Source organism: Choristoneura fumiferana, chromosome 16, assembly GCF_025370935.1.
Source record: "Choristoneura fumiferana chromosome 16, NRCan_CFum_1, whole genome shotgun sequence".
In the NCBI taxonomy this organism is placed as follows: domain Eukaryota; kingdom Metazoa; phylum Arthropoda; class Insecta; order Lepidoptera; family Tortricidae; genus Choristoneura; species Choristoneura fumiferana.
The window spans coordinates 13,414,382-13,439,717 of NC_133487.1; the positions used below are offsets into that span (position 1 = coordinate 13,414,382).

Consider the following 25,336-nt stretch of genomic DNA (forward strand, 5'->3'; position numbering starts at 1 on the left):
GCTTAGTGATAATAAATTTAGCGTGAAGAAAACACATTAGTTATGTTAACTTTTTATTGTTCTTAATGTTCTACTCTTGTTATTTTGTAAATATATATTGCAACAAAGGAATGTAAAGATAAAAGAAGTGCTACAATAAAGATTTCATGTGATGTTGTTTCCAAAAAGAAATGTAAATATAGTGGAAGCTTATTAGTGACTAGAACTAATAATAATTTATGAAGAACACAATTTTAACACGAGCTCTGATAAATGCAACAAAGGAACTACTGCGAAGCTGACACTAAACATATTTTATACTAAATATAATCGAACAAAACTCACTGTTTTAGATTCATTGTACTTATACAAAATATATTCAAGTAGATGCCTAACATTTGAAATGGGTCCTAAAACTACGGATTTATTCTTAAAATAGTGTCATATAAGGGTTTAGTCTATTTGGTGTTTGTATTTACGTTATGTTTTATGTTAATTATTCCCTAGTAACAACTTCATTATTATTATTATTATGACATGCAGGTTTTATAACTTTATCCAATATTGTCACGAATCGTCGCCACAAACTATTACTGTAGCGCATGCAACATTCCATACAATCAACACACTACGTAAAGGCAATTGCAATAAGTACTGTAGGGTTATCTAGCCGGGACAATTTAGTAAAAAAATAAATCGCATCACTCAATACATCGTTAAAATCTTAGCAATACGAATCTTAGAACACATAAAGCCTGACAAGTTCCTATTGAGCACTCGGTGGAACCCTGTCGCAGGGAGCCTCTGCTGTCGTTATCAAGTTTTTTTCTTACCCTCGTGCGGCCCAATGTGCAATAGAATGTACACAATAAGTTCAAGGGAATTAGGAACCTATGACAACGTAACAAAGTAAAAATCCTTTTGATTTTCTATTGTTTTACACCATGGCAGTTTGACGGCAGTCTGACTTTATTCTCGAAACAATGTAATTGCTTTGTCATTTTTTTTTCAAAATATTTATATGGTGGGCTTCAGGAGGTTATAAGTGCGGAAAATACTGACTGTGACACTGTGACAGGATTCTACCGAGTGCTAAATAGGAACTTGTCAGGCTTTACATGCACTCAACAACTTAACCTAACGAGAACACATTGCTAGTACAAAAACTACACTAAAATAACTATAACTGCCGTGTTTCGTCTTGACAATTTCAAGTCTTAAAACAGCATTACTAAGCTCTGAATTTATTATCAAGTTCATTAAGTAACAGTCTTAACTATTCAAGTATATTTTATTGTAAAACTAACTACATGGCTCTGAATACTCATGGGTGAACTAAACCTCTTATTTTAATCAATGTGACTAAATATTTGTGAAAATGTAAATTAAATAATGAAAACAATGATTAAGTGGACCTACCAAATATCAATTATTCAAAACCGTCAAGGCCCGAACGTTTAGAATTACTACTTGACACATAAAACTTATTATTAAAAACCGTGTATAATAAAAATATCTGTACAGTCAGGGTCACAAATTAATAATATCAACTACATATTTAAACAATACTGAACAATTCATTCGATATTTTCATTGACAATCAAAATTCGATTATCAAAGATTTATCCTTTTCAGATCTTACTATATTATACGTAATAGTTATACTCATTGGAACACCATCATAATTCTTTCTCGCCACTGGTATACTTATTTAAAATTATTACCAAATAACAACAATTTCAAACCATTCTATTACTTGAACCTGACTGTACTAATAAAACTTAAGATTCTATTATGATTATTTCTAAAACTATGGGCTTCGGAACTATTCGAGTTTGGCTAATTAAAATACCGCTTTGTAACTATTTCACACAATGGTCATCTTTTGATTCTTTACGTTTTACTTATACTTAACCAAATTGACGTTAAAAAGTCCTATATAAAATTCTCATTTCTGCCAACAACTATTTCTCAAAGGAGACCCAGCTATTATCAAATACTTACAAAGCCATTGTAATAAACAAAACTGTACCTCACATTTGACCAAAGTTCACTAAGTAGAGTGCAGTTAAGAATGGTAAAAAGCTAGAGATGTACCAGAGACTCATAAAAATGGTATTGTAATAAATGTTTCACAAACTAAACGAAAATAATGAGGTATTGTTGTTGAAGTTGCAGTTAATACCGCCTGTTTGCTATCACAGTTTCACCCTTCGCTAATATCTGCTGCTATTGTCAGCGCTAGTCAAAAGGTGGGCACGCCAAGACGGCCCTCTGCAACGTACGGTGAACCGATTTGACTCCTGATAATTGATATCGATTTGATAATTGTGTTTTCTTCCAACTATGCTTTAATTTCATCATAACCGCACTAAATACCAAGCACAAAGCGGGACTTTTCTGCTCTAGAGCATTGTTTTAGATTTTTTTTAATTACACCACCAAAGAGGTAACACAAGTATTTTTGCTATAAAATTAGCCTGCATAGTGTAAAAAAATCTAGTGTTAGGTTGGTCAACCTGACGGTCTTATGAAATTTGACAGATTGCGTACAAAAAAAATGTTGCTACCAATCCTATCAAAAATAGTAAGTAGCCGTATTAAAAAAAAAAAGTGTGTTTTGCTGGCGCCCATCCGAAATTTGACAGATCGCGGGTAAAAATATCTGCTACTGGCTACTAACTCTGCCAAAAAAAAGTAAGAAATTAAAAAAAAAAATTGGCGGGAACCTTGCGAATTTTCCGTGGAAATTTTGAGTGACACTATTTACCGGCACGGATAATACCGACATGGAAATAGCGACCCGTTATTTCGTGTACACGGCCATACAAACTGGTGTCAAACTGACAAGTTTCTATGGGCGTATCACAAAATATCATGTCGGTACGTCCGGTAAATAGTGTCACCCGATATTTTTTTGAGAGTGCGAATGTAAACTTACAAAAATGGAATCATCGAGTGCTAGTGACATTTCTTTCCTATTAATTGTTTAGCATGAGTTTTTTTTTTCGTCTATTATTCCTGTAATAGTTTAAAGAAAAGCAGATTATACACCTCGCATTAAGTAATTTATATTGCCCTCGTGCTTTTTAAAGCCCTCGCTGACGCTCGGGCTCCAAATCGGCACTCGGTGCAATAATGTATAACTTTCTGCTTGGTGCAACAATCTACTATTTATGTATTTGTCTTGTAACAGCTTCTAGTTGAATACTCAAAGATAACAGTGCATAGAGAATAACGCAAATGTTACAATGACAAGTTTCTGTTGTGGTCTAGGAATCGAATTAGTCGACTGTACATTCACTAATTAATCAGTTCAAAAAAATTATCATCTACCTATAGAGATATAATATAGCTTCTGAGAAGTATTTCTCCATAAATAATCACAATAACAAAACCCAGTATCCGTTACATCTCTATCTCTCATGACAGCCGTATTTCTCACTCAGGGAACGTTGGCCTAACGTGTAGCACCAATTAATCATATCACAGAGGCGAGTCGCTGCGAGATGCGGGCAACATGGCCGACATGGCAACAGTATTCGAGATCGGTTCCGCTTCTCGCACCAACTGCTCGTGACTCGTAGTTAAGGCACCGCCGTACTTAAAGCTTCTGCGTAAACTGGAGCGTATGCTTTTGGCCGAGTCGCTTTTCCTTACGAACGACCGGCGGAGGTAGTCTCTTGTTAGTGAGAGGGAGTTTCTAGAGGTGGATGAGCGGCTCGCGCGTTCGGATTCGTTGTTGATTGTGATGGTTGGTGTGGAGAAGACGCCGCTGTAGTTCGGTGGTTGCGAGGCGGTAGAGCGCTCTCGGTCCACGCTCTCGCTTAGTGTGATGGGGAGTTGTGATGTGTCGTCGCGTGGCAGGGTTTCTGTGCGGGCTGATGTTATCCTGAAAGTAGAAAATATATTATTGGGTATAGTATCACTTCGTCTAAAAAGCAGCTGGTCTATATACCCAACACTAAAGCCGGGTACTCACTAGTGAGCTGTAACTGTAACCGAACTATACGTTACTAGGTTCTAGTGTGTACGCGTAAAACGATCTTCACTCGTGACATCCATTGAGCGTCCTCACGGAGCGTACTCATCAAGTGAGCTGTAACAGATACAGTAACGAGGTTCTAGAAACCGACGCTCGTCGGGCTCACTGCAGCCGCATGTGTTCTGCTCGTGGCACGCTTCCGAACCACGTACACACTGTTTTTAGGTTACAGTAACGTGCAATGGTTTTTTTTTTATGTTTTCTCAAAAAAGGTACATAATTTTAGTTACATCACTAATTTCGCCAAACTATGACGTTTATTGGCGAATATTGCGCTCACTTAGAACAGTTACGCAATGAGTATATGGCCGTCATCGAATTGCTGCGAGCACAGCGCGTTCCGAACTACGTATACTATACACTACGATTTTTGGTCAATTGTAACGTGCAACGGTTACTGTTACAGCTCGCTTAAGAGTCTGAGTCTACTTAGACCAGTTGCTCACTGAGATGTTATAAACCCTAAGATCAAGTTATTAGTGTAAACAAAAATCGAATAAAATTTTTAACTTAGGTGTCAAGCACTCTATATATCAATTCTTAATCTCTCGATGCGACCTTCCTCTAATCTGTCTCGATGGGTACTGAGGCTGACTGAAGTAGCATGACAAATACAAACGTTTCCGAGAAAATACGGTCGAAAATAATTATTCACTTTATCTGTATTCTAGCAATGGAAAAGTACACTACTATAGGGGTGACAGGAGTACTGATCGATGCGCTGTTAGTTACCGTCGGAGCGTCCTGAAGCTGCGTCGTAAGGTGTTGAGCAGTCGCGCGCCCGTGGCAGTGGAGTAGGAAGGCGGGGGGGTGTACTTGGGTGGGGGGTCGGGCGGCGGCGCGGGGCTGCGCGCGCGCGGTGGCGGCGGCGGCGCCGGCGCCGGGCCCAGGTGCGGCCGGTATAGGTTCTGGATGCGCTGCAACAATTAATATTGGATGCTTTTATATGTGGTGCCTCAAAATTCATTCCTTTTTAAAATGCATAATTTTTTATTCATATAAATAAATCCGAATCCACATTATTTCAGGAAGTGGTTAGATAAGTTTAATGAACACCCTCTTAAGTTTTTTATTGGATCCTTTGATTGAAAAATTAATCCCGCCTTTGACGCAGTTCACTTCGAATATCGATCAATGCAAGTAAACATTTTTCAACCGCGATAAAAAAATCGTGGAAAACAATTATTTGGGGTGTTCCGTCACCTAACCCAACCAACTATTGAAATGTTTTCTATATCTTATATTTTATCAGATCAGACATAACATAAAACTGTGCGCCCACTACGAATAATTATATGCGACACAAAATACCCTTTCATACGTTACAATTGAGATACAAAAAAACTCAAATTATTCCTTGATTCTTACCAGTTCCTCCATGCATTCGCTATTTCCATAATCCTAGCAGCATGTAAGAAATAATTATTTTTATTATTCTACACAATAGCGAAAGCTTGCAAAGCTTGAAGCCAAGTCACATTGAAGATGATGTGTAAATGTTAACCCTTGAACTCACTCCCTTGAACTCGTCTATTGGTATAGACGTAACCGCTCCTGCACGATCAAAATACGCCAATCATGTTCGCTTTTATGTTTTTTACATTAGTTCTCAAGCTATAAATATCGAACACACGTCGAAGAGTGCATCATTATGACTATGTAGTAAGTGGACTTTGTAGATATAAGAACATTAGTAAAGTAAGAATAAGAAGATTTGGTAAGATGTTAGTTCAATATGCTCAAACAGAACACTCACGTCTAATATATCCGGCGGGCCCTTGCTCATGTAACGCCAGGTCTGCACGAACGCAGCAGCGGGAACAGCCAGCAGGACTGTCTGTTGCATAGCCACCGCCGTCTGTCGCACCCACACTGGCCAGTAACTGAAAATAAATAAATAATATATAACACAAAACTACTCTTTTTTTGGCGTTTAGATATAAGTTTTTTTTTTTAATTTTAGTCTTAAATTATCTAAGCTTTGTATTGGGCAATTGGGTCACACGAAACATATCAAATCAACCGCTTGCTATGTCAACCTCGTATCTGGATTAGACGTGTGCGCCGCGCCGACCCGCCGCCGCCGCCGCCATTTTTTCGACGCCGCCGCCGCCGATCAGCGTATCGGCGTAAAATCGGCGCGAGTTCAAAATGTTTTCTATACTGAATTTCTGACTTTCGAGCATTCTATATTTTACTACAATTAATTATTATTAGTCATTGATTACATCGTCATCATCTCAGCCATAGGACGTCCACTGTTGGACATAGGCCTCCCCCCGTAGACATCCAGTTGCTTCGGTTGGCAGCGGCCTGCATCCACCGTGAACCCGCGGCTTTAACCAAGTAATCCGTCTATCTCGTTGGTGGAAGTCCTGCTGCGCTTGCCGATCCGCGGTCTCCACTCGAGAACTTTTCGGCCCCAATGGCCATCTGTTCTTCGTGCTATATGACCTGCCCATTGCCACTTCAACTAGGTACTAATTCGCTTGGCTATGTAGGTGACCCTTGTTCTTCTACGTATCTCCTCATTTCTGATTCGATCCCATAGAGACACCCCAAGCATAGCTCTCCATAGCTTGCTGAGCAACTCTGAGCCTACGTATTTATAAGGCATATAGTGAAGCACAACGTTTCAGATATGTCATCACTGGCAACACACATTGGTTAAAGACATTCGTCTTTAGACACTGAGGAATTTTGTACGAAAAGACATTACATTACATTACATGACGGAGTTTCCCGAATGCTGCCAATCCGAGTTGGATTCGACGATTGACCTCCTTTTCGAAGTTGGACTTACCTAATTAGACGGTTTGTCCTCGGTATCATACGCGTCAACAACTTCAAAAACCGAATTCTTCACCAAAATAGGGGTAGACACCACATGGACATTCGACATGACCTTTGTCTTGTCCCTGTTCATTTTGAGGCCTTTAGGTACCCGTTGGGAAACTCAATTGAGGCCTTCGAGGATTGTGAGTTCTTCCATCGACTTTGCCATGACCACCACGATATCGTCGGAAAACCGAAGGTGAGTGATGTAATGTATTAGCCGTTGATATTGATGCGTAGTCCTTTCCATTCCAGAAGCTTGAAGGCGTCTTCCAAAGCGGCAGCAAACAGTGTCGAAGATATGACATATCCCTGTCTTACGCCTCTTTTCAAGGGCATCGCCTTCGAACTCTGTTCCTGTACTCGGACCGACATAGTGGCATTTTTATACACACTTCAACACTTCGATATATCGATAGTCGATACGGCATCGTTGGAGAGACTCTAGCACTGCCCACGTTTCGACCGAATCAAAGGCTTTCTGGTAGTCCACAAACGCTAGACATAGCGGCAAGTTATACTCTTCGTTCTTCTGTATGACCTGCCGCAGCGTATGAATGTGGTCTACGGTAGCCTTTTCGGAACCCGGCTTGTTCGGGTGGCTGGAAGTCATCGACCCTGCGTTCGAGACGATTTACAATAACCATGGAAAACAGCTTATAAACATGGCTCAACAGCGAGATGGGCCTGTAGTTCTTCAAAAGGGTGTTATCGCCCTTCATGAAGAACAACAGCACAACGCTCTTGTTCCACGCTTCTGGCGTTGTGCCTTCGAGCAAGACGGAATTAAAGAGCCTCTGAAGGACTTTAAGAGCCGGTGATCCACCCGCCTTCAGAAGCTCTGACGTAATTCCGTCCTCACCCGGCGCCTTGTTGTTCTTAAGCTGTTTCAGGGCCATCCTTTTCTCGTACAGGCTGATATCCGAGATATCTTCTGTAGGTATAGTATCTGGTTAGTTTTGCTCTTGGGTCTTGAGTCGCCGCGCTGAAAACGGCTTAGTGACCGACTCGTAGAGCCTTCCATAGAACTCCTCGATTTCCCTCAACACTTCCGCTTTAGTCCACGCTACACTGCCATAATCTTTCTTCAGCTTTGTCATTTGGCTTTGCCCAATCCAATAGACATATCTCTTGCCAACACTTTAGAGCCTTTATTCCGCTCAATCGTATCTTTAACACGAGCGGTATTAAAGGTACGAATATCGTGTCGCAAGGATTTCGAAATATGTCTATTCAGCATCATCGGGAGACTGCAGTCGAAGCGAGCGTCGTTAAGCCATAAGGTTACTCATACATACATAGGATATACTCCGGAGAACTTCCAAGTTCTACTGGTACGGTGAATCTTAAAGAAGAGAAGAATAAAATGACCCGTTTAAGAAACTTATATTTGTCCGTGACAATTACAGCCGCTGCAAGGCGTCAATTAAAGCTTCATTGTCTATGTCTTAGCACGGAGGTCGCTACAGTTGTTATGTTTCGTGCTTTTTTAACATTTAATCTAATTTTGTTATAAAAAAATATTTAAATTCTCCGCGCCGAAATCACGCCGAAAACACGCCGCCGCCGTCGATTTTTGACCGGCGCCCGCCGCCTTAGATTTTAGCATCGGCGCACACGTCTAATCTGGATAAGCTGCTTTAGAATCATCTTTATGTTAAGTATGATAGTGTTGATTTGTTGTATACAATACGGATAGATATGAGGTTGAGAAAGTAAAGGAGGAAATGTATACAAGGGAATCATCAAGCGTCGTTTTCTCGTTTACATACAACTCTTTGATACAACTAAATGCATTATTTTGTCAACCAGAAGAAAAGGGAAGTATTGAAAAAACTGCGCTCTCAGTAGCAGTTCAAAAGTGGCCAACATTTTTTGTATACCTGTTAATTAAATATTGAGTTCACAATCATTCTAAAGGGTCAATTGGTAAAAATCACAAACTTGACAAGTAACATTGACATCAGATAAACTCACATTTTTCACCTTCTTTTGACAAATATTTAAATCGAAAACAATTTAAGAACAGGTTTATGTTACGTCACAGTCACACTCGATAGTAATTTACTCTATCTGGGGGCACGGCTGAGCCCAATCGAGTCGAGCTTACAAGTGATAAATGTGTGATGAGATATATTTTTCAAAGAGTTAAGTGTAGCCTGTTTAAGCCTATATTGTACATACCCAGAATGCTTTCTCCAAGTGTACAGCTGTCTTTGCTGACCCGCTCGGAAATCCATCACGCTGATAGCCTGGAAATATACAAATTGAAACGATTATTTCACAATCAAACGGATACTTTAATGGTCACGAAATGCTGAAATTGGGAGATTTTTCTATGGTAAAAAGTTACACTAAAGTGTTTTCCGCGGAGCCCTGGGGCTCCGTGAAGATTCTGCAGGGGTTCCAAAAAAGACTGCAAATAGTTAAAATAAGAAACTTAAGGTGTACCGTAAGGTGGCAAAGTACAACCTCCCATTCAATTAGTTGTTTTTATCTATTTTAGGGCTCTGACAAATATGTAGTTTTGAAACAGAGTTCTGTCACCAAAAAACTTAGAGTACCACTGAACTAAACTGTTCAAAGCGTCAAATGCAATGGCTTCATCTTGCATTAAAATTATATTATATGGCCTGCTATACTGCCACTTCAACGAGCTAATTCGCTTGGCTATGTCGGTGAACCTCGTTCATCTACGTATCTCTTTATTATCCGATTCGAACGCATAGAGAAACCCTGAGCATAGCTCTCTCCATAGCTCGATGAGCAACTCTGAGCCTGCTGACATATTCTGTATTGATTTTAAGACACCTTATATTTATCAATTTTCTAGGCCCCGCGAATTTAGATGTGCTCAGACAAAATAAATCATAGTTTTATGTTGTTTATCTACGAGGGATAAATTTAAAAACGAATAATATTTTTAACGAATTCAAATTATTTTGTACCATCAGCCCAATACCACCCTAAAGTTGATAATCGTTTGCATGTTATAAAACAATAATGCCAATATACGTGTCTGTCAACTTGAATGTCGACTTTAGCGACATATTAATATGATAGGAACTTGTTTAAAAATTGATAGACCACTTATTTGGCTGATGGTACATACCATGTTGTATATTAAGTTAGGTCGAATATTTGTGTAAATTTATGTGGTTGCCAAATGCACTATGCCTGGAAAAGGGTTAAAACATTTAAAAAACTTACATGCATTAAAACATAGAACCTCTTATTTTTTGAAGTCATAAAAAGAACACAGTACTCACACACAGTAGCACCGGCAGCGCCACCGTCCACGTGAAGCTCAGCAGAGTCGCGAGAGTGCACGCCAGCCGGCCGCGCGCCGCGTACAGAGCCCGTACCACCGTATCGGCGGAGTACGGCCGCCCCCGTACCACGAACACGCCGCAAGTCAACGCGACCTGTACTGCGCATGTCACCCACGAGCCGACCCACACGTAGTCTAAGAAATGGACTAGCCGCACACCCGCCTGAAAAAAAATTGACGGTTTTTTGTTGTTGGTGGTACTATGTTATTTTTAAAGTTAGCAAGCTTTTACGCGTTAACTATTAGTTACTACAATAAAAATACAGGAGGCTTGTGGTCCAGTTTCCGACTCTTAAATGGTTTACTTGCAATGTTGCTGTTTTATTTCCTTGCAATCAAAGTGAAAAGCAGAGTGTAACTCGTTCATAGAACTCATATGCCCCTCGACCAATCTAGTTATCGGGTAGCTGTTGTAGGTACAATCTATTATTTACTCACAAACTTCGGTACCCTGTACTACGTAAATTACTTAGTTCACCCACATTCACCCAGATATAGAAAGAACCTTGACCTCAATACACTTAGCGGTATATCTCACGTCAAAGAGATAAACTTTCGATTTATTCAAAACAATGTGAGTCATTGAAATTTAGCGCATTGGTACATCCTGGCAATGATGACTCAGTTAATGACGAAGTATTAAGTAATTTTATCATTTGTGAATGAGAAATATTAACTGCAGAATACAAGGTTACATGTTAACACGCGGTAAACAGAGCACACAGAATAAAATAAAATGCATTATATGCACCATCCTACTAATATTATAAATGCAAAAGTTTGTGTGTCCTTCACGCTAAAGCGGCTGTACGTATTTAATTGAAATTTGGTATGCCGAATCGAAATTGTTAGATGCGGTAACTATTTGATATAAAAGCGAGTTTTCTTGCGGTGGATTTTAGCTATGTTTGATAAAAATAGGTTCAGACGTTTTTTGAGATACTGAACTTTGCAATGTCGGTGGTTTACTAACTTGTCTAACTTGATTAGTTTATTAACACTAGTTCCGTATTAGTTTATTTACACAAATTATTAATTAGTGCTGCAAAATGCAGAAAAACAAAAGATTAATAATATACTATACAAGAAGCATTAGTGTTAACGACAAATAGAGCCTGTGTCACTATCGGTACACTTCTTATTCATATTGAAAACGCTTTATTTTCATCAGCCTGCACCAGAAGTCGAGTCTCGAGAAGGTTACACGGTAATTCTATCGTCATTCTGACTAGAATGATAGATTGGACTGACCCGAATGTCTTTAAAAATCACTCACTTTATTTCAGGACCTACTTACTATGTAGTCCAGCAATATCCCTTTAAAATCAAAACACGCACAGCTGAAGGTACTACGACGAAATTGTTAGTATTCACTTTCGTGTTATACAAAAGCTCCCTGAGTCTTTTGTTTCTATTTCACGGTGCCCATATAAGTTAGGCGTGAAATTTGGTGTTATTTGTCATTTACATTCCAAGATTTGTTCACACATTTCAAGGAAAGGAAAATTTCAGTATGTCAACACATTTTGTGTTAATATTCAAAAATTAACATACATTTAACACGCAATTCTGATGTTTTCATAATTATAATATGTACATTGACGTGTAACTAATCAGGGCGGTTAAGATTGAGTTTATTAGGTTTTGAATAAAACCTGAACTAAGCAAAACTCTTAACTAAAATATAGAATTGGTCAGAAAGCACGAAGAACAGATGGCCGTTGGGGCCGAAAAGTTCTCGAGTGGAGACCGCGGATTGGCAAGCGCAGCGTAGGAAGTCCACCAACGAGATGGGCGGATGACCTGGTTAAAGCGGCGGGTTCACGATGGATGCAGGCCGCTGCCAACCGAAGCGACTGGAGGTCTATGGGGGAGGCCTATGTCTAATAGTGGACGTCCTACGGCTGAGATGATGATGATGATGATAAAGGTCCCACTGCTTCACTCTCATTCTGAGAAGAGGCCTGTGCCTCAGTTCCCACGCGGGCCCACTACTGATTTTAAACTTCACACGCATCATTGAATTACTTCGCAGGTTTGTCCAGATTCCCTCACGATTTTTTTCAATTGACCTTCACTTTCATGTTTAAAAAATGTAGCAAAAAAAGCTAGAAAATTAACAGCCGTTACAAGTATATTTAGCAATTGGCAAACTTCAAATTAAATCTACTCAAAATATAACTCAAACTTACATCAGTAGTAAGAAGCAATCCGATGCCCAGTCCAACTACGCAGCTCAGAAACGTGATTGTGGTCTCCCAAACCCTCAGCGCCTCGGCATTGATCGCCATTATGCCAGTTATGACGCAGTGCCATATAGCCAACTGCTGCCCGATGCCAAACATTATCAGGATGAAGTAGAATATCACGGCCCATGCTGGTGATAGCTGGAATAAAAACAAATAAAATCGGGATAGGAATTTTTTGTTTCTATATTTTATGGTTATCTCGTTATAATTTTTTCTACGTTATATAGCAACTAAGAACACAGCATTATAGAGCAACTAAGTATAACGGGGGTTGAGGGAATCGAAATGCAAACCTAAAAGAAGATTGTTCGTGGATAGATAAATAACCAATGTAAGTTGAGCTCCCTTCAAAATCGTCGAGCATATCAAATACAGTTCGGTTTAAGTTAGAAGCTACCTTAGGTATTTTTTGCTTTGCGGTAAAGCTCATGGCAAATTTCAAGTGTCATATAGCACATAAATTTAAAAAAAAACTCGGAAGTGCGAGCCCGAAGTTGAATCTATGACCCTTTGCTTGATAGCTCATGGGTCAAAACTACTAAGACTTTTTTTTAAACAGAGTAATAATGTGTTTGGTCCACGCGAGACAGCTAGTTTGATAATATATATGTAAGCAATATAGGTATATATTTTTTATATAAAATAGGCTTACGTTTATTTACTTATTTACGAACAGTGTCGTTATCATTTGACTGTACTGGAGTTAATTCGAATCGTAACTATTTTGATGGCCTCATTTTATTCAGGTAAAAGGTTATTGTCTAACTTTTGGCATTATTCGTCATTACATAAAAGACGTGAAAGATTTCGATTCACATTGTTATCATTTTCTCATGGTTGATTATACTTACAGCCTTACACCGGATAGACCGCAATCTTTGGGAACAAAAACAGCATTGTTTTACTTTGTTCGATTCTGAGATTAGCCGATACGAATTAGACCAATTTGACATCTTTAGGCTACGTTTTCACCAGAGATGTGCGGATATGCGTTGCAAGCAATGTCTCTGTCACGAATCAATAGACTTATCCTCGCTCTTCCCAGCTGTTTAAAATAGAGCTGAACGGAGCGAGGTAAATGAAGAGAATTTCTATTGGTTTATGGCAAACACATTCTTCGCAACGCATCCTCGCACATCTTTAGTGGAAACTCAGCCTTAAGGGTAAATTACATCTGTGCGGTCATGTGGTCCAACATGGATAAACGTATTTTGTCCTGGAGCAATGATTTCAAGGTAGATTAACTGATTTAAATATGGATACTTCTTAATATCGTACGTTCTGCAGTGTATAGAACAGATAATTAACCCGGTTTCCATCACTCAAACGGTCTCATCATTGTCGTTTGTTTTCATAAAAACAATTTCAATGCAAAATTCTGAAAAGTTCGATTCTCACAATCATGTATGCATAAGTCAGCAGCCTGCATAACTTTAATATTTAAGCATCATCTGAACAATGTAGTACTGGCACTATAATATAATTATGTTTTGTATTCATAATCCGTTGCATAAACAGCTGAGAATTATTTATATTGCGAACACGAGGTAACAGAGTATGACGAATGCAGTTTGGATGAAACTTTATCAAACAAATCACCAGCACTTACATTTATTATGATGAGCTAGAGACTTCGATTATACACACTATTGACTTTGCCGCCAATAAAATAGTGAATAGTGAGCCACCTAGGTCAGGCTAGTTCTACTACTTCGAAGTTTTTTCTGCTCAATTCATAAATATTTGTTTTGATTATGTATTGTAGCTTTTATGGGTAAGTAAATATAATTCATAGATGTATTTAATACGGTTATGAATGAAAACTGAATGAGTCCTTGTTTAAAGCTTATAAACAAACAGATTGGATCAGTTGTTATTAGTAAAGATCATCAGTGTACAATCGGCCTATGAATAAATTGAGCTGTCATAATATAGCCAAATCACCGATATTAATGTTTTTGTTTAGGATTTATTTCAAGAAACTTAAATTTAAAATTCAACTGTACAATGGTACGTAATATTAATTAAATTCGATTATTTCTCAAAATTCACAATTTGTACAAATTTGTTAAATCATTACGATTTTTGAGTTAGTTACAATGATATATCCACTTTAACTCTCTGTTATCAGTTATACTCGTATTTGCTCAGGCAATTTACGTCCGGCGGCCTTAATTATATAGTATAGAATTCGATGCAGATCATAATAATTAACATAATCATAACACGTTATTCACATTAAACCTATTTTTATTAGCACCATTAACCCTACCCTGGATCTAATTATGTTGTCATCGTCAACATCATTGCTATAGCGTCACTATTCGAATTGTAAAATGGAGTGACTGTTGAATTTCCTTACCACTTAACAATAAAATTGTGTCACCTTGCCTACAATGAGTAATGACGATACGTCGATTTCCTGAAGAAAAATACAAAGGTACATTCTTCAGGACTACCGCGGAAGAAGACCGTTATAGCTTCCTGCCAACTTTTTTTTGTAAAAAATTACAACAAACTACATATTTTATGGTTAGTGAATTACTACCACTGCCCCTTGGCACTCAGACATTTGTCAACTTACCATATTGGGTGGCAACACTGCCAATGTTGCAGGCACGATTTGCGTCGCCAATTGTAAGGGTTGCCAACCACTGAAGGACTTAACTGCGCTGCCCGTTTTCCACACAGTTATGCCAACCAGACTGGCATAGTGGCTTCTGTAGCGGATTGGTGTCGAGACTGTGTTGCCAGGCATTGGTTCCGAAGTAGGCCAAAGGAATTGGGAGGACTGGACAGTTTCTGTGTATATAAAAAAAAAATGTTTTAGGTTTTTTAACCATACAATGCGTTCATAATAGTAGCCAAAGAAATTTTGCGGCGTAGTCACCAGCACCAATATATTGACACAACAAAGCATGCATAAATCGTTGCTCGTATACAAAAGGGCCACAAGTCAAAAAAAAATTTTTTTTTTTTCAATCGCAATAATTGCATTTTAAATGTTATTTAACGTGCAACTATTGCAATAAAAATAAAACTTTTTTTTTTATTTGTGGCCCTTTTGTATTTAAGCAGCGAACTGTCTGATAAGACTTTATTTCTAGGGCCGGTAGGACGTGTCAGATATTTTTGCACGCTCCGCTGTGGCACATATAAATGCAGGTGACTGTACCACTGCACAATCTTTTCAGAGCGAAGGTTACTGTTACCTGTCTGATAATTTACATTTTACAACTCAGTTTGACTGCACAAAAACCCATACATTATCAGAATTAATGATTTGAGTGACTAATTCATTTGTTTCATCCGACTTTACCATTGAAACGTTATCCATAATTACAAAACGTGATTTGATACATACAAACTATGAAAATAAGTTTAATTTTTATAGCCGCTCTAATTACTTTCAAACAGTGTGGTATCGAGTCTTCCAATGGGGCTAGCATCACACAGGTGCACTTAAGCGTCGCAAACAAAATAGAAAAAAAAACTTCACTTTAATTTCGAAATGTGTAAACACTCACCAAAGCTTCCAGGGATGTAAGCATAACCATAACTCTTCAATATCTGAACGCAAGTATTAGCCAGAAAAGAGCTCAATAGCAGAATGGCAAACGTGAATGAGACGATACAAGCGCTTTCCTTCTGCAGCATCGCGCTAGTCTTGTTCTTAGCGTTCTTATGGGAAGTCAGTTGCATAACACAGGCTCCAAGCAGACCCCAAGTCAGAAATGTCTCCTGGGCAGCCGCCGTCCAGCTCTATAATAACCAAGTATACCAAGTGAACCAATACACATCAAAAGTCTTGGGATACTCATTATCTCTGTATAGACAAATTTGATGTTCTGTCTGACTCAGTAGTAATATGCCTATTGAAATATTTATAACTGTCGAGGGATAAAAATGATCCATAGGCACTTTTGATGGGTGTATATGTATATCCAATCCATGAACTTAAACCAATAACCGTAGAAGGTTACACAACACAATTACCAACCAAATCATCTATACAGCTAGATCAGAGGCCGTATTGTCTAACACACTGACGTACGCGACCGCATTCACCATCTTTTTCTACCCTTGTCTTATGCCGTGGATAGAAAGAAGTGGTGAAAACTATGTATTTGTAATTCCAAGTGTGTTAAGCAGAGTTTAGACTTGCAAGAAAAATCTTTCAAGTTGCATTACATTGCGGCGTTCGATTGACCACTACAAACTTGTTGACTTTACGGCCTCGCAATGTAATGCAACTTGCACGATTTTTCTTGCAAGTCTAAACTCGGCATATGAGACAATAAGGCCTCTTTTCATGGAAAAAATATGTAACTATCTTGCACAGTATTTCCCGGAGCAGCAAGGCAATTGCTTCTAGTTGCATATAAATCAAGTACCTACAAATTGGGGTTGGATGTTGGATTGAGTTTAAATGAGCAGGGGCGTAATTTTTTAATCGCTCAAAATACGAGTACATAACGTTTTTGAATTAGTCATACTTGTTAAGGCCATTTTTTGGCCGGATGCTGCACTTCGTGAAGAAAGCAAGCCGCTTTGCACAGTGATAGTACAGACTAAACTGAGTGATTTGACTCGCAGCAGCGGAAGTTTCACCCCTTAGGAACAGAGATGGCGCCACTTCTTTAAAAAATATTTCAAAAAATTCTACAAGCTAAAGTAATAAACCGATTTCTATGTTTAATATCTCAAATGAGAGCCTATTATATACGTTACTTATAAAAAAATACAAAAAAAATATTTACAAAAAACTTTTGTCAAAAAACGCCATCTTAAGTTTTTTTTTCTTACCTGATTTGTAGTTTTTACTTGATTGCTTAAAAAAACTGTATGCAACATGAATGGTTTAATGCATGTACATATTACTGAGTATATAACAAGTATTTAAAAAAAAATCCGACACCGATACCTATCATATTTAACGAAATATGACAGTTTAAATGTGAGCACAAATTTCTTTAAAAAATATTTCAAAAAATTCTACGAGCTAAAGTAATAGACCGATTTCAATGTTTAATATCTCAAATTAAAACTCATAACATTCATTATTTACAAAAAAATATAAAAAAAATATTTACTGAAAACTTTTGGCAAAAAACACCATCTCAAGTTTTTTTTTCTTACCTGATTGGTAGTTTTTATTTGATTGCTTAAAAAAACTGTATGCAACATGAATGGTTTAATGCATATACATGTTACTGAGTACATAATAAGTATTCAAAAAAAAAATTGACACCGATACCTATCATATTTCACGAAATATGAAAGTTTAAATGTGAGCACAAATTTCCTTAAAAAAATTCAATAAATTCTACAAGCTAAACTTATAAACCGATTAAAATGTTTAATATCCCAAATCAAAGCTCATAAAATTCATTATGTAGAAAAAATATTAAAAAAATATTTACTGAAAAATTTTGGCAAAAAACGCCATCTTAAGTTTTTATTTCTTACCTGATTGGTAGTTTTTACTTGATTGCTTAAAAACATTGTATGTTGTATGCAACATAAATGGTTTAATGCATACTTATATATATTTCTGAGTAAATAAAAGTATTATAAAAAAAACCTACACCGATACCCTTCATACTTCACGAAATATTTAATTTTAATTGTGCACGCTTTTCTTACAAATAAATTTCAACGAAATCTTCAAGTGAAACTAGTACTCTGATTATAATGTTTAATGTTAAATGAAAAAAAGAACGAAATTACCTAATTTATTTAAAAAAAAAAATTTCCTGGTGTTACGAAAAAACATAATTACTTTAAAATTAGTAATTATTAAGACAATAAATAAAAACTATACCGTTTCCGGCATAGTTGGTTCTGAGATGTAATATATATTGCTTAGTAGTTGGCGAATTTATTTAAAAATTAGCTTTTTATGTGATAGGTAGGGCTACAGTGCCTAGTTGATTACCATTAGATCTAAAATTTTGTGCCTACCTGTGGAAATCAGTGGTCAGCATACTAAATAACCCTGCATTGAATATTATATTAACTTACTTTTGATTTGTACAGCCACCTTTGCAGGATTTACACTGGGCAGTGCATGGTAAGCTGACCCGACGACACCCACAACGCATGGTATCGCAGCCAGATTTGCAGCCACAATACTTAATGGTCCAAGAAGCTTACTTTCTTTTGCCAGCTCTCTTTTGCCTTAGTCCATCCCCAAGAAGATGGACATGGTACGGAAACTTCTGGTTTCAGCGCGTTTCTCCATATTTGGCCCGCTTGGTAAGCTTCACGCAGTGTATGTTTATAGAGAGCATGTCCATACCATGTCCATCTTCTTGGGGATGGACTAAGGCAAAAGAGAAGGACTCCAGAATTGTCGGCAGTTACAGCGATTTGGTCGCAATTAAGCCTCTTGGACCATTGTGGCTGCAAATCTGGCTGCGATACCATGCGTTGTGGGTGTCGTCGGGTCAGCTTACCATGCACTGCCCAGTGTAAATCCTGCAAAGGTGGCTGTACAAATCAAAAGTAAGTAATTATAATATTCAATGCAGGGTTATTTAGTATGCTGACCACTGATTTCCACAGGTAGGCACAAAATTTTAGATCTAATGGTAATCAACTAGGCACTGTAGCCCTACCTATCACATAAAAAGCTAATTTTTAAATAAATTCGCCAACTACTAAGCAATATATATTACATCTCAGAACCAACTATGCCGGAAACGGTATAGTTTTTATTTATTGTCTTAATAATTACTAATTTTAATGTAATTATATTTTTTCGTAACACCAGGAAAAAACTTTCTTTTTAATAAATTAGGTAATTTCGTTCTTCTTTTCATTTAACATTAAACATTATAATCAGAGTACTAGTTTCACTTGAAGATTTCGTTGAAATTTATTTGTAAGAAAAGCGTGCACAATTACACTTAAATATTTCGTGAAGTATGAAGGGTATCGGTGTAGGTTTTTTTTATAATACTTTTTATTTACTCAGAAATTATATAAGTATGCATTAAACCATTCATGTTGCATACAACATACAATGTTTTTAAGCAATCAAGTAAAAACTACCAATCAGGTAAGAAATAAAAACTTAAGATGGCGTTTTTTGCCAAAAATTTTCAGTAAATCAGTAAATATTTTTTTAATATTTTTTCTACATAATGAATTTTATGAGCTTTGATTTGGGATATTAAACATTTAAATCGGTTTATAAGTTTAGCTTGTAGAATTTATTGAATTTTTTTAAAGAAATTTGTGCTCACATTTAAACTTTCATATTTCGTGAAATATGATAGGTATCGGTGTTAATTTTTTTTTAAATACTTATTATGTACTCAGTAACATGTATATGCATTAAACCATTCATGTTGCATACAGTTTTTTAAGCAATCAAATAAAACTACCAATCAGGTAAGAAAAAAAAACTTGAGATGGTGTTTTTTGCCAAAAGTTTTCAGTAAATATTTTTTTATATTTTTTGTAAATAATGAATGTTATGAGCTTTAATTTGAGATATTAAACATTGAAATCGGTCTATTACTTTAGCTTGTAGAATTTTTTGAAATATTTTTTAAAGAAATTTGTGCTCACATTTAAACTGTCATATTTCGTTAAATATGACAGGTATCGGTGTCGGATTTTTTTTAAATACTTGTTATATACTCAGTAATATGTACATGCATTAAATCATTCATGTTGCATACAGTTTTTTAAGCAATCAAGTAAAAACTACAAATCAGGTAAGAAAAAAAAAACTTAAGATGGCGTTTTTGACAAAAGTTTTTTGTAAATATTTTTTTTGTATTTTTTATAAGTAACGTATATAATAGGCTCTCATTTGAGATATTAAACATAGAAATCGGTTTATTACTTTAGCTTGTAGAATTTTTTGAAATATTTTTTAAAGAAGTGGCGCCATCTCTGTTCCTAAGGGGTGAAACTTCCGCTGCTGCGAGTCAAATCACTCAGTTTAGTGTGTACTATCACTGTGCAAAGCGGCTTGCTTTCTTCACGAAGTGCAGCATTTTGTCTCTAACAAGTATGACTAAATGGGTTTTTTTTAATTGTTACAACTAAAGTTTAATTTCCCGACTAGGTATTTTTCAATATTATTTAGAAGTATAATTTACTATACTCTACTCATCGATCAGACTCTACTTTTATTTCTATAGGTTTGTTTCGAGTATGCATTATAAAAAATTGGTCCCTAAATCTCATAATCAATGTAATAAAATAATTTTGGGCTGCCAAATCGACTCAAAGAATACAAAATTATTTTTGGGATAATTAAGATGACTAATTTGATTTTTTAATGATGTACAGTACAACTTACATTACTGTCAACAAAGAACTCGCTCCAATCCGTCTCCGTAAATATGTTTGTGAAGGAGTCGTAAGGTATAAGTGTCAGCAGCTTTGTACAGAGCACCAGGGTCCCGCATATCGGCAGAAATATTAGCACGTACACAGCCTGCAACATGTCAAACGGTTCGTTAAATTGTCGTCCAATTTGCATTTCTATGTACGAGTATTGCAAAATGACGTAAGCGTTACCTTGCCGTACGACCGCAGACCTTTGCTAAGCGAAACAAATACTATCATCCACACGACCGCCAGGTTAAACGCCACTTGGAACTTTATGGTGCCCAAACTATTATTGGACGCCGTGCTTTTTTGTAACACCTCCCCGTGAAAATATAACGGCAGCGTATCATGAATTTTTAAACTAGCATTTCTCGCGCCCGAATCTGAAAGTGAACGGTCATACATTACGAGCTTGTTATTGTTTATCGCTTAGCAAATCAGCGATATCGCATAGACTCATCAAAAAAAACAATTGGCTAAATTGACTACCGCGATAGACGACCTTCGGCGGCGTTTCCTGATTCGTTTGTCCATTGACATTAGGCAGAGCTCATTAACATTGAAAAAAATATTGAGAAAACATTATGAGAGCAGTTTGGACACTCACCTTCGAAATTAAAATATTCGTGCGGCAAAGCCCATTTGTACTTGTCGTTCGATGTTATGAAGGAGTCTCGGAAGTAGACGAATATCCAGGATAGTCCAATGATGCTGTAGATACCCATAACGGCCTGCGCAATCAGCATGGAAACCCCTACACCCTGGAATATCGGCGATATCCTCCACATGTCCACCGGCCCGGACTCTAGGACTTGTCCCAAGCACAGGTGCAGCGTAAACAACGGTATACCGACTAAAAGCGACAGTATGAAAAACTGCAGTAGGAAGTTTGCTCCGAAATGAACACTGAATATGGCAAATCGTGAAATGTTGAATATCCCCACGGTGCAGCTGAGGCAAGCTAGCATGGCGCTCATGCGATGCGGCCATACTCCAAAGGGAGGTTCTTCAGTCTCTTCGTTTCTGGGAATAAAACACCAAATTACAACACACACACTATAAATAATCTTATTTAAAGACCATACCATACCATTCTTCATTCATTCAATATAATATAAACAGTTTAGAAGTCACAAAACAATAATAATAATTCTTATATAATTATTTATTTATCTTCTTGGACAGAAAATGCATAGTTCCCGCGGAAAAGCGATAAGCGATTTCTAGGCAGACGAAGTCGCAGGCAAAAGCTAGTATATAATATATATTACGTGAGACGCGCCCTGGCTCCGTGCGGATGTACTTTCGGAATAAAAGGGATGATTAAACTGTGAAGTTACCCCTTTGATTATAGACTTCCTTTATTTTATATGACTTTTTTTAAAGTTACACCCGTGCGTTAAAGGGTGGGTCACTAGTAACCTATAAGTAACAACAACGTGGATTATATAATTAGAATATTCGTTACCTCTCTTCAGTGGCAGCAATTGCAGTTTGTTCGGCAGCGGTAACTCCGGTCAAAGACTCACTGGAGTCACTGGACGAGCTCGAACTGTGGGCGGGGCTGCGCGCGGGACTGCGGCCCGGCCACTCGCCCGTCGCGTCACTGTCCCCCGGCGACGGTAGAGACAGCGTGCGGTTCATCAGTAGAGCCCTTCGACCCAAAATCAACGGCCCCGACGACCCATCACTGCTCAAATTAGCAGCCGTTACTTGCAACTGGATCGGCGCGCTCGTCGGCCTCAAATTCACATGATGTTCCAAAAATAATATAACAGGCAGTGTCAACGGCTCGCTAGACTCCGGCGTCGCTAAAGCCGGCAGAACTATAGGATCTAAACAACGCATTGAATTACGTAAATTATCATTAGTGGTTCCAGCTCTCTCTAACGAAGGTACCAAGGCCTCTCTATTATTTCCAGTCACTTCTGCAAAGCTTCTTGATCTTCCTAGGATCTCAATCCTACGATGGTTAAGCCCTTCATGTATGTTTTGTGTTGAGGCTTCATTTACATGAACGCTTCTGCTTGTGCCTGCTGTTACTACTTGAGCATTGTCATCCAAGGAACTGAGCATTTCAGAGTCAATCGAACGTCCAGCATCACCAATGCACTCTTTAATTTTACAAATAAGATCCCCTTCATCACTATCATAATTTTTAGCTCCGTCATCAAGGCATGCAAGCAAAGATTTGTCTAGCACTTCATCTAAGTCATTTAGAATGTCCATAAATTGGCACAGCGCTGTTGCTTGAAAGTCTTCATCGTTTGTGATGTCTGTAGAAGTTTGTGATGTAATATTCGAATCAGACTTATAACATTCCGGAATAGTTTTTTGTAGATCCTCTCTTAAGTCTTCATCATCTGATTTGTCAAGGTCATCACTTGATTGTTCACTACTATAGTTGCTCTCGGAGACACTACATGAGGTGTTTGAGGTAGTGCTGCAGCTAGGCATATGATTCTCCCGTTGCTCATAGCGACCCTCATCTATGTTAACCACTTCCATTTTTATTGCATGGCCCAAGTCATAACCTGCTCTCCTCGAGGCCAACCCTGCAATAAACAATTCAGTCATAAAGCAGTTCAAAGGGAGCCATAGGGCATCCAATTATGTACGCACAATGTTTTTTAGTGACAATTTTCCACAGTTTATACATGTTAGTGTTCGCTTTGAAAACATATCTACATATGAATCGAGTCTAATAGGGCTAATTAGTGGCTCCCAAGCGGTAGCGCTGGACATTAGCACTCTCATAGCAAGAGTGGCATATATTCAGCTACTATATACACACATTTGCAATTCATGTGAATATATGGTGTTGATAAATCCTTAAAGAACATTATGAGAACATTTATTAACTTCTAGCTGTTACTCACAACTTTAGCTGGATCTCACGGTAACTTTGTGGTCTTTGCTTTGTGGTTTCCAAGGATTGAGCATTTTAAAACTAGTTCAGTAGTTCTACAGATAATCCCCTAATGCAAATAATCAAAGAAGTCTTTATGTTTTCAATATATTAAATGAAAACATACATAACATGGTATTACATGAATAATAGTCAGAATTACCTACCTAATTTCTGCTAATTGACATGATTTGATAAAGAAGAAAAAAATACCTCCAATTTGGTTTAACAAAAATTAAGTATTGGTACATTTGTTTTTTCTGTACAAATTTAAAACTTGATGCCAAAGCTATGGCTGCCAAATAGTTAACAGATTGATTTGATACTACTATAGCTGCTGGATTGCAAATATCATCTATGTTGAACCCGACACACATAATACTTACAAAGTAAGTGAAAACATACCAAACCATGAAAATTATATTAATATTCAGAATACCTTTTTATAATTTAAATTTATACTAACTACTAAATATATTAAAACTAGGTTAAAATTTAAATACCACATAGGTATAACAATTAAATCCATAACACAACTAAATAAACTTAATGCAATTTGAATTAATCTAACACTTGTCAATTGAACATTTACTGTCATCACAATGAGGGTAAGTGAGGACAAAAAAAAACGAAAGAAAGTAATGGGTACTACTTGACCTGAATAATAGAATCCCGAGTGGAGAACTACTACTGGACTTAGCTCTAACTAACATGAACACAACTAAATGCTAACAACCTGTAGTGGCAAAACAAATTACAAAACAATGTTAGATCATATTGTAAGATTAAAAATTCAATTCAATTGCACATAACATAGGTAACAATGAAGTAACGGAAAGATAAAAATTTCGTAACAACGAAATTTATCATGAATGCAAGAAACAAAAGATAAGCTATAAATGTGACTGAAAAAATATTAACTCTCAGCTAGAATATTTCTCTGTTAAATCCTAATCAAAAAAACTGTTTTTTTTTTCTTTTTATCAACAAAATTTTACTTAACTCGTTGAGGCAGTGTTTTATTTAGTGTTGAACTTAAATAAGAGTTAATATTCTCAGCAAAAAGAAACAAAATATCTCTATAACACAACATATTTACCTTTGAATCCTTTTTTGTACCTGTTTCTTGATATTTAGCGACATTTACCAACCAGTATTTTTTTTTTCTAACACAACACTATGTTTGTATACTGTAATACCCTTATAAAAATGTTTCTCTTATGTATAATTTAACGTACTCAAATTGTATTTTTTGTGATGTGTCGATAACTGAACACTAAGGCTTATAAAGAAGTATAAAATTAAATTAATTCATGTCTATCACAATTTCTCGAAACATTTTTACTGTACTGTACTGCCTGACTACCTGATTGATTGAAGTGACTGAACGAACACGAGTGAGTGAGTATGATGAGTGAGTGAGTGAGTTGAGTTCTCTCTCATTCACTTCAATACTCTACTCACTCACTCACTGGACGTGAGCGAGATGGGTTCGAGGCTGTTGAAAAAACGCTCAATTTTCGATTCGTTTCAATCACAAAATTTTAAATCGGAACTAGATATAATAATCTAATCTAACTCTAATCACGACAATTTCAAATTTTAATTTTAATTTAAAAAATTAAACTATTTACTTT

General features: G+C 37.1%; 1 protein-coding gene across 6 annotated transcripts; it reads right to left on the minus strand.

The window, feature by feature from the left end:
• Positions 1-40: 40 nt before the first annotated feature.
• On the minus strand, positions 41-25,099 carry bdg (sodium-dependent transporter bedraggled). Of its 6 annotated transcripts, none has more exons than XM_074099612.1 (14): positions 24,799-25,099; positions 22,260-23,346; positions 21,399-21,814; positions 20,981-21,174; positions 20,760-20,897; positions 15,967-16,201; positions 15,024-15,241; positions 12,383-12,577; positions 10,129-10,353; positions 9,044-9,111; positions 5,781-5,907; positions 5,393-5,425; positions 4,757-4,941; positions 41-3,871 (listed from the first exon to the last, which is right to left on the minus strand). In XM_074099612.1, exons 2-14 carry the CDS (start codon positions 23,297-23,299, stop codon positions 3,466-3,468), a joined length of 3,480 nt encoding a protein of 1,159 aa, XP_073955713.1. In that variant the 5' UTR covers positions 23,300-23,346; positions 24,799-25,099; the 3' UTR covers positions 41-3,465. The 6 variants fall into 6 exon arrangements, with proteins under 6 accessions (XP_073955713.1, XP_073955715.1, XP_073955714.1 ...); XM_074099614.1 differs by lacking the exon at positions 24,799-25,099 and adding an exon at positions 24,357-24,387; XM_074099613.1 differs by lacking the exon at positions 24,799-25,099 and adding an exon at positions 23,671-24,128.
• Between the last annotated feature and the right edge of the window lie 237 nt (positions 25,100-25,336).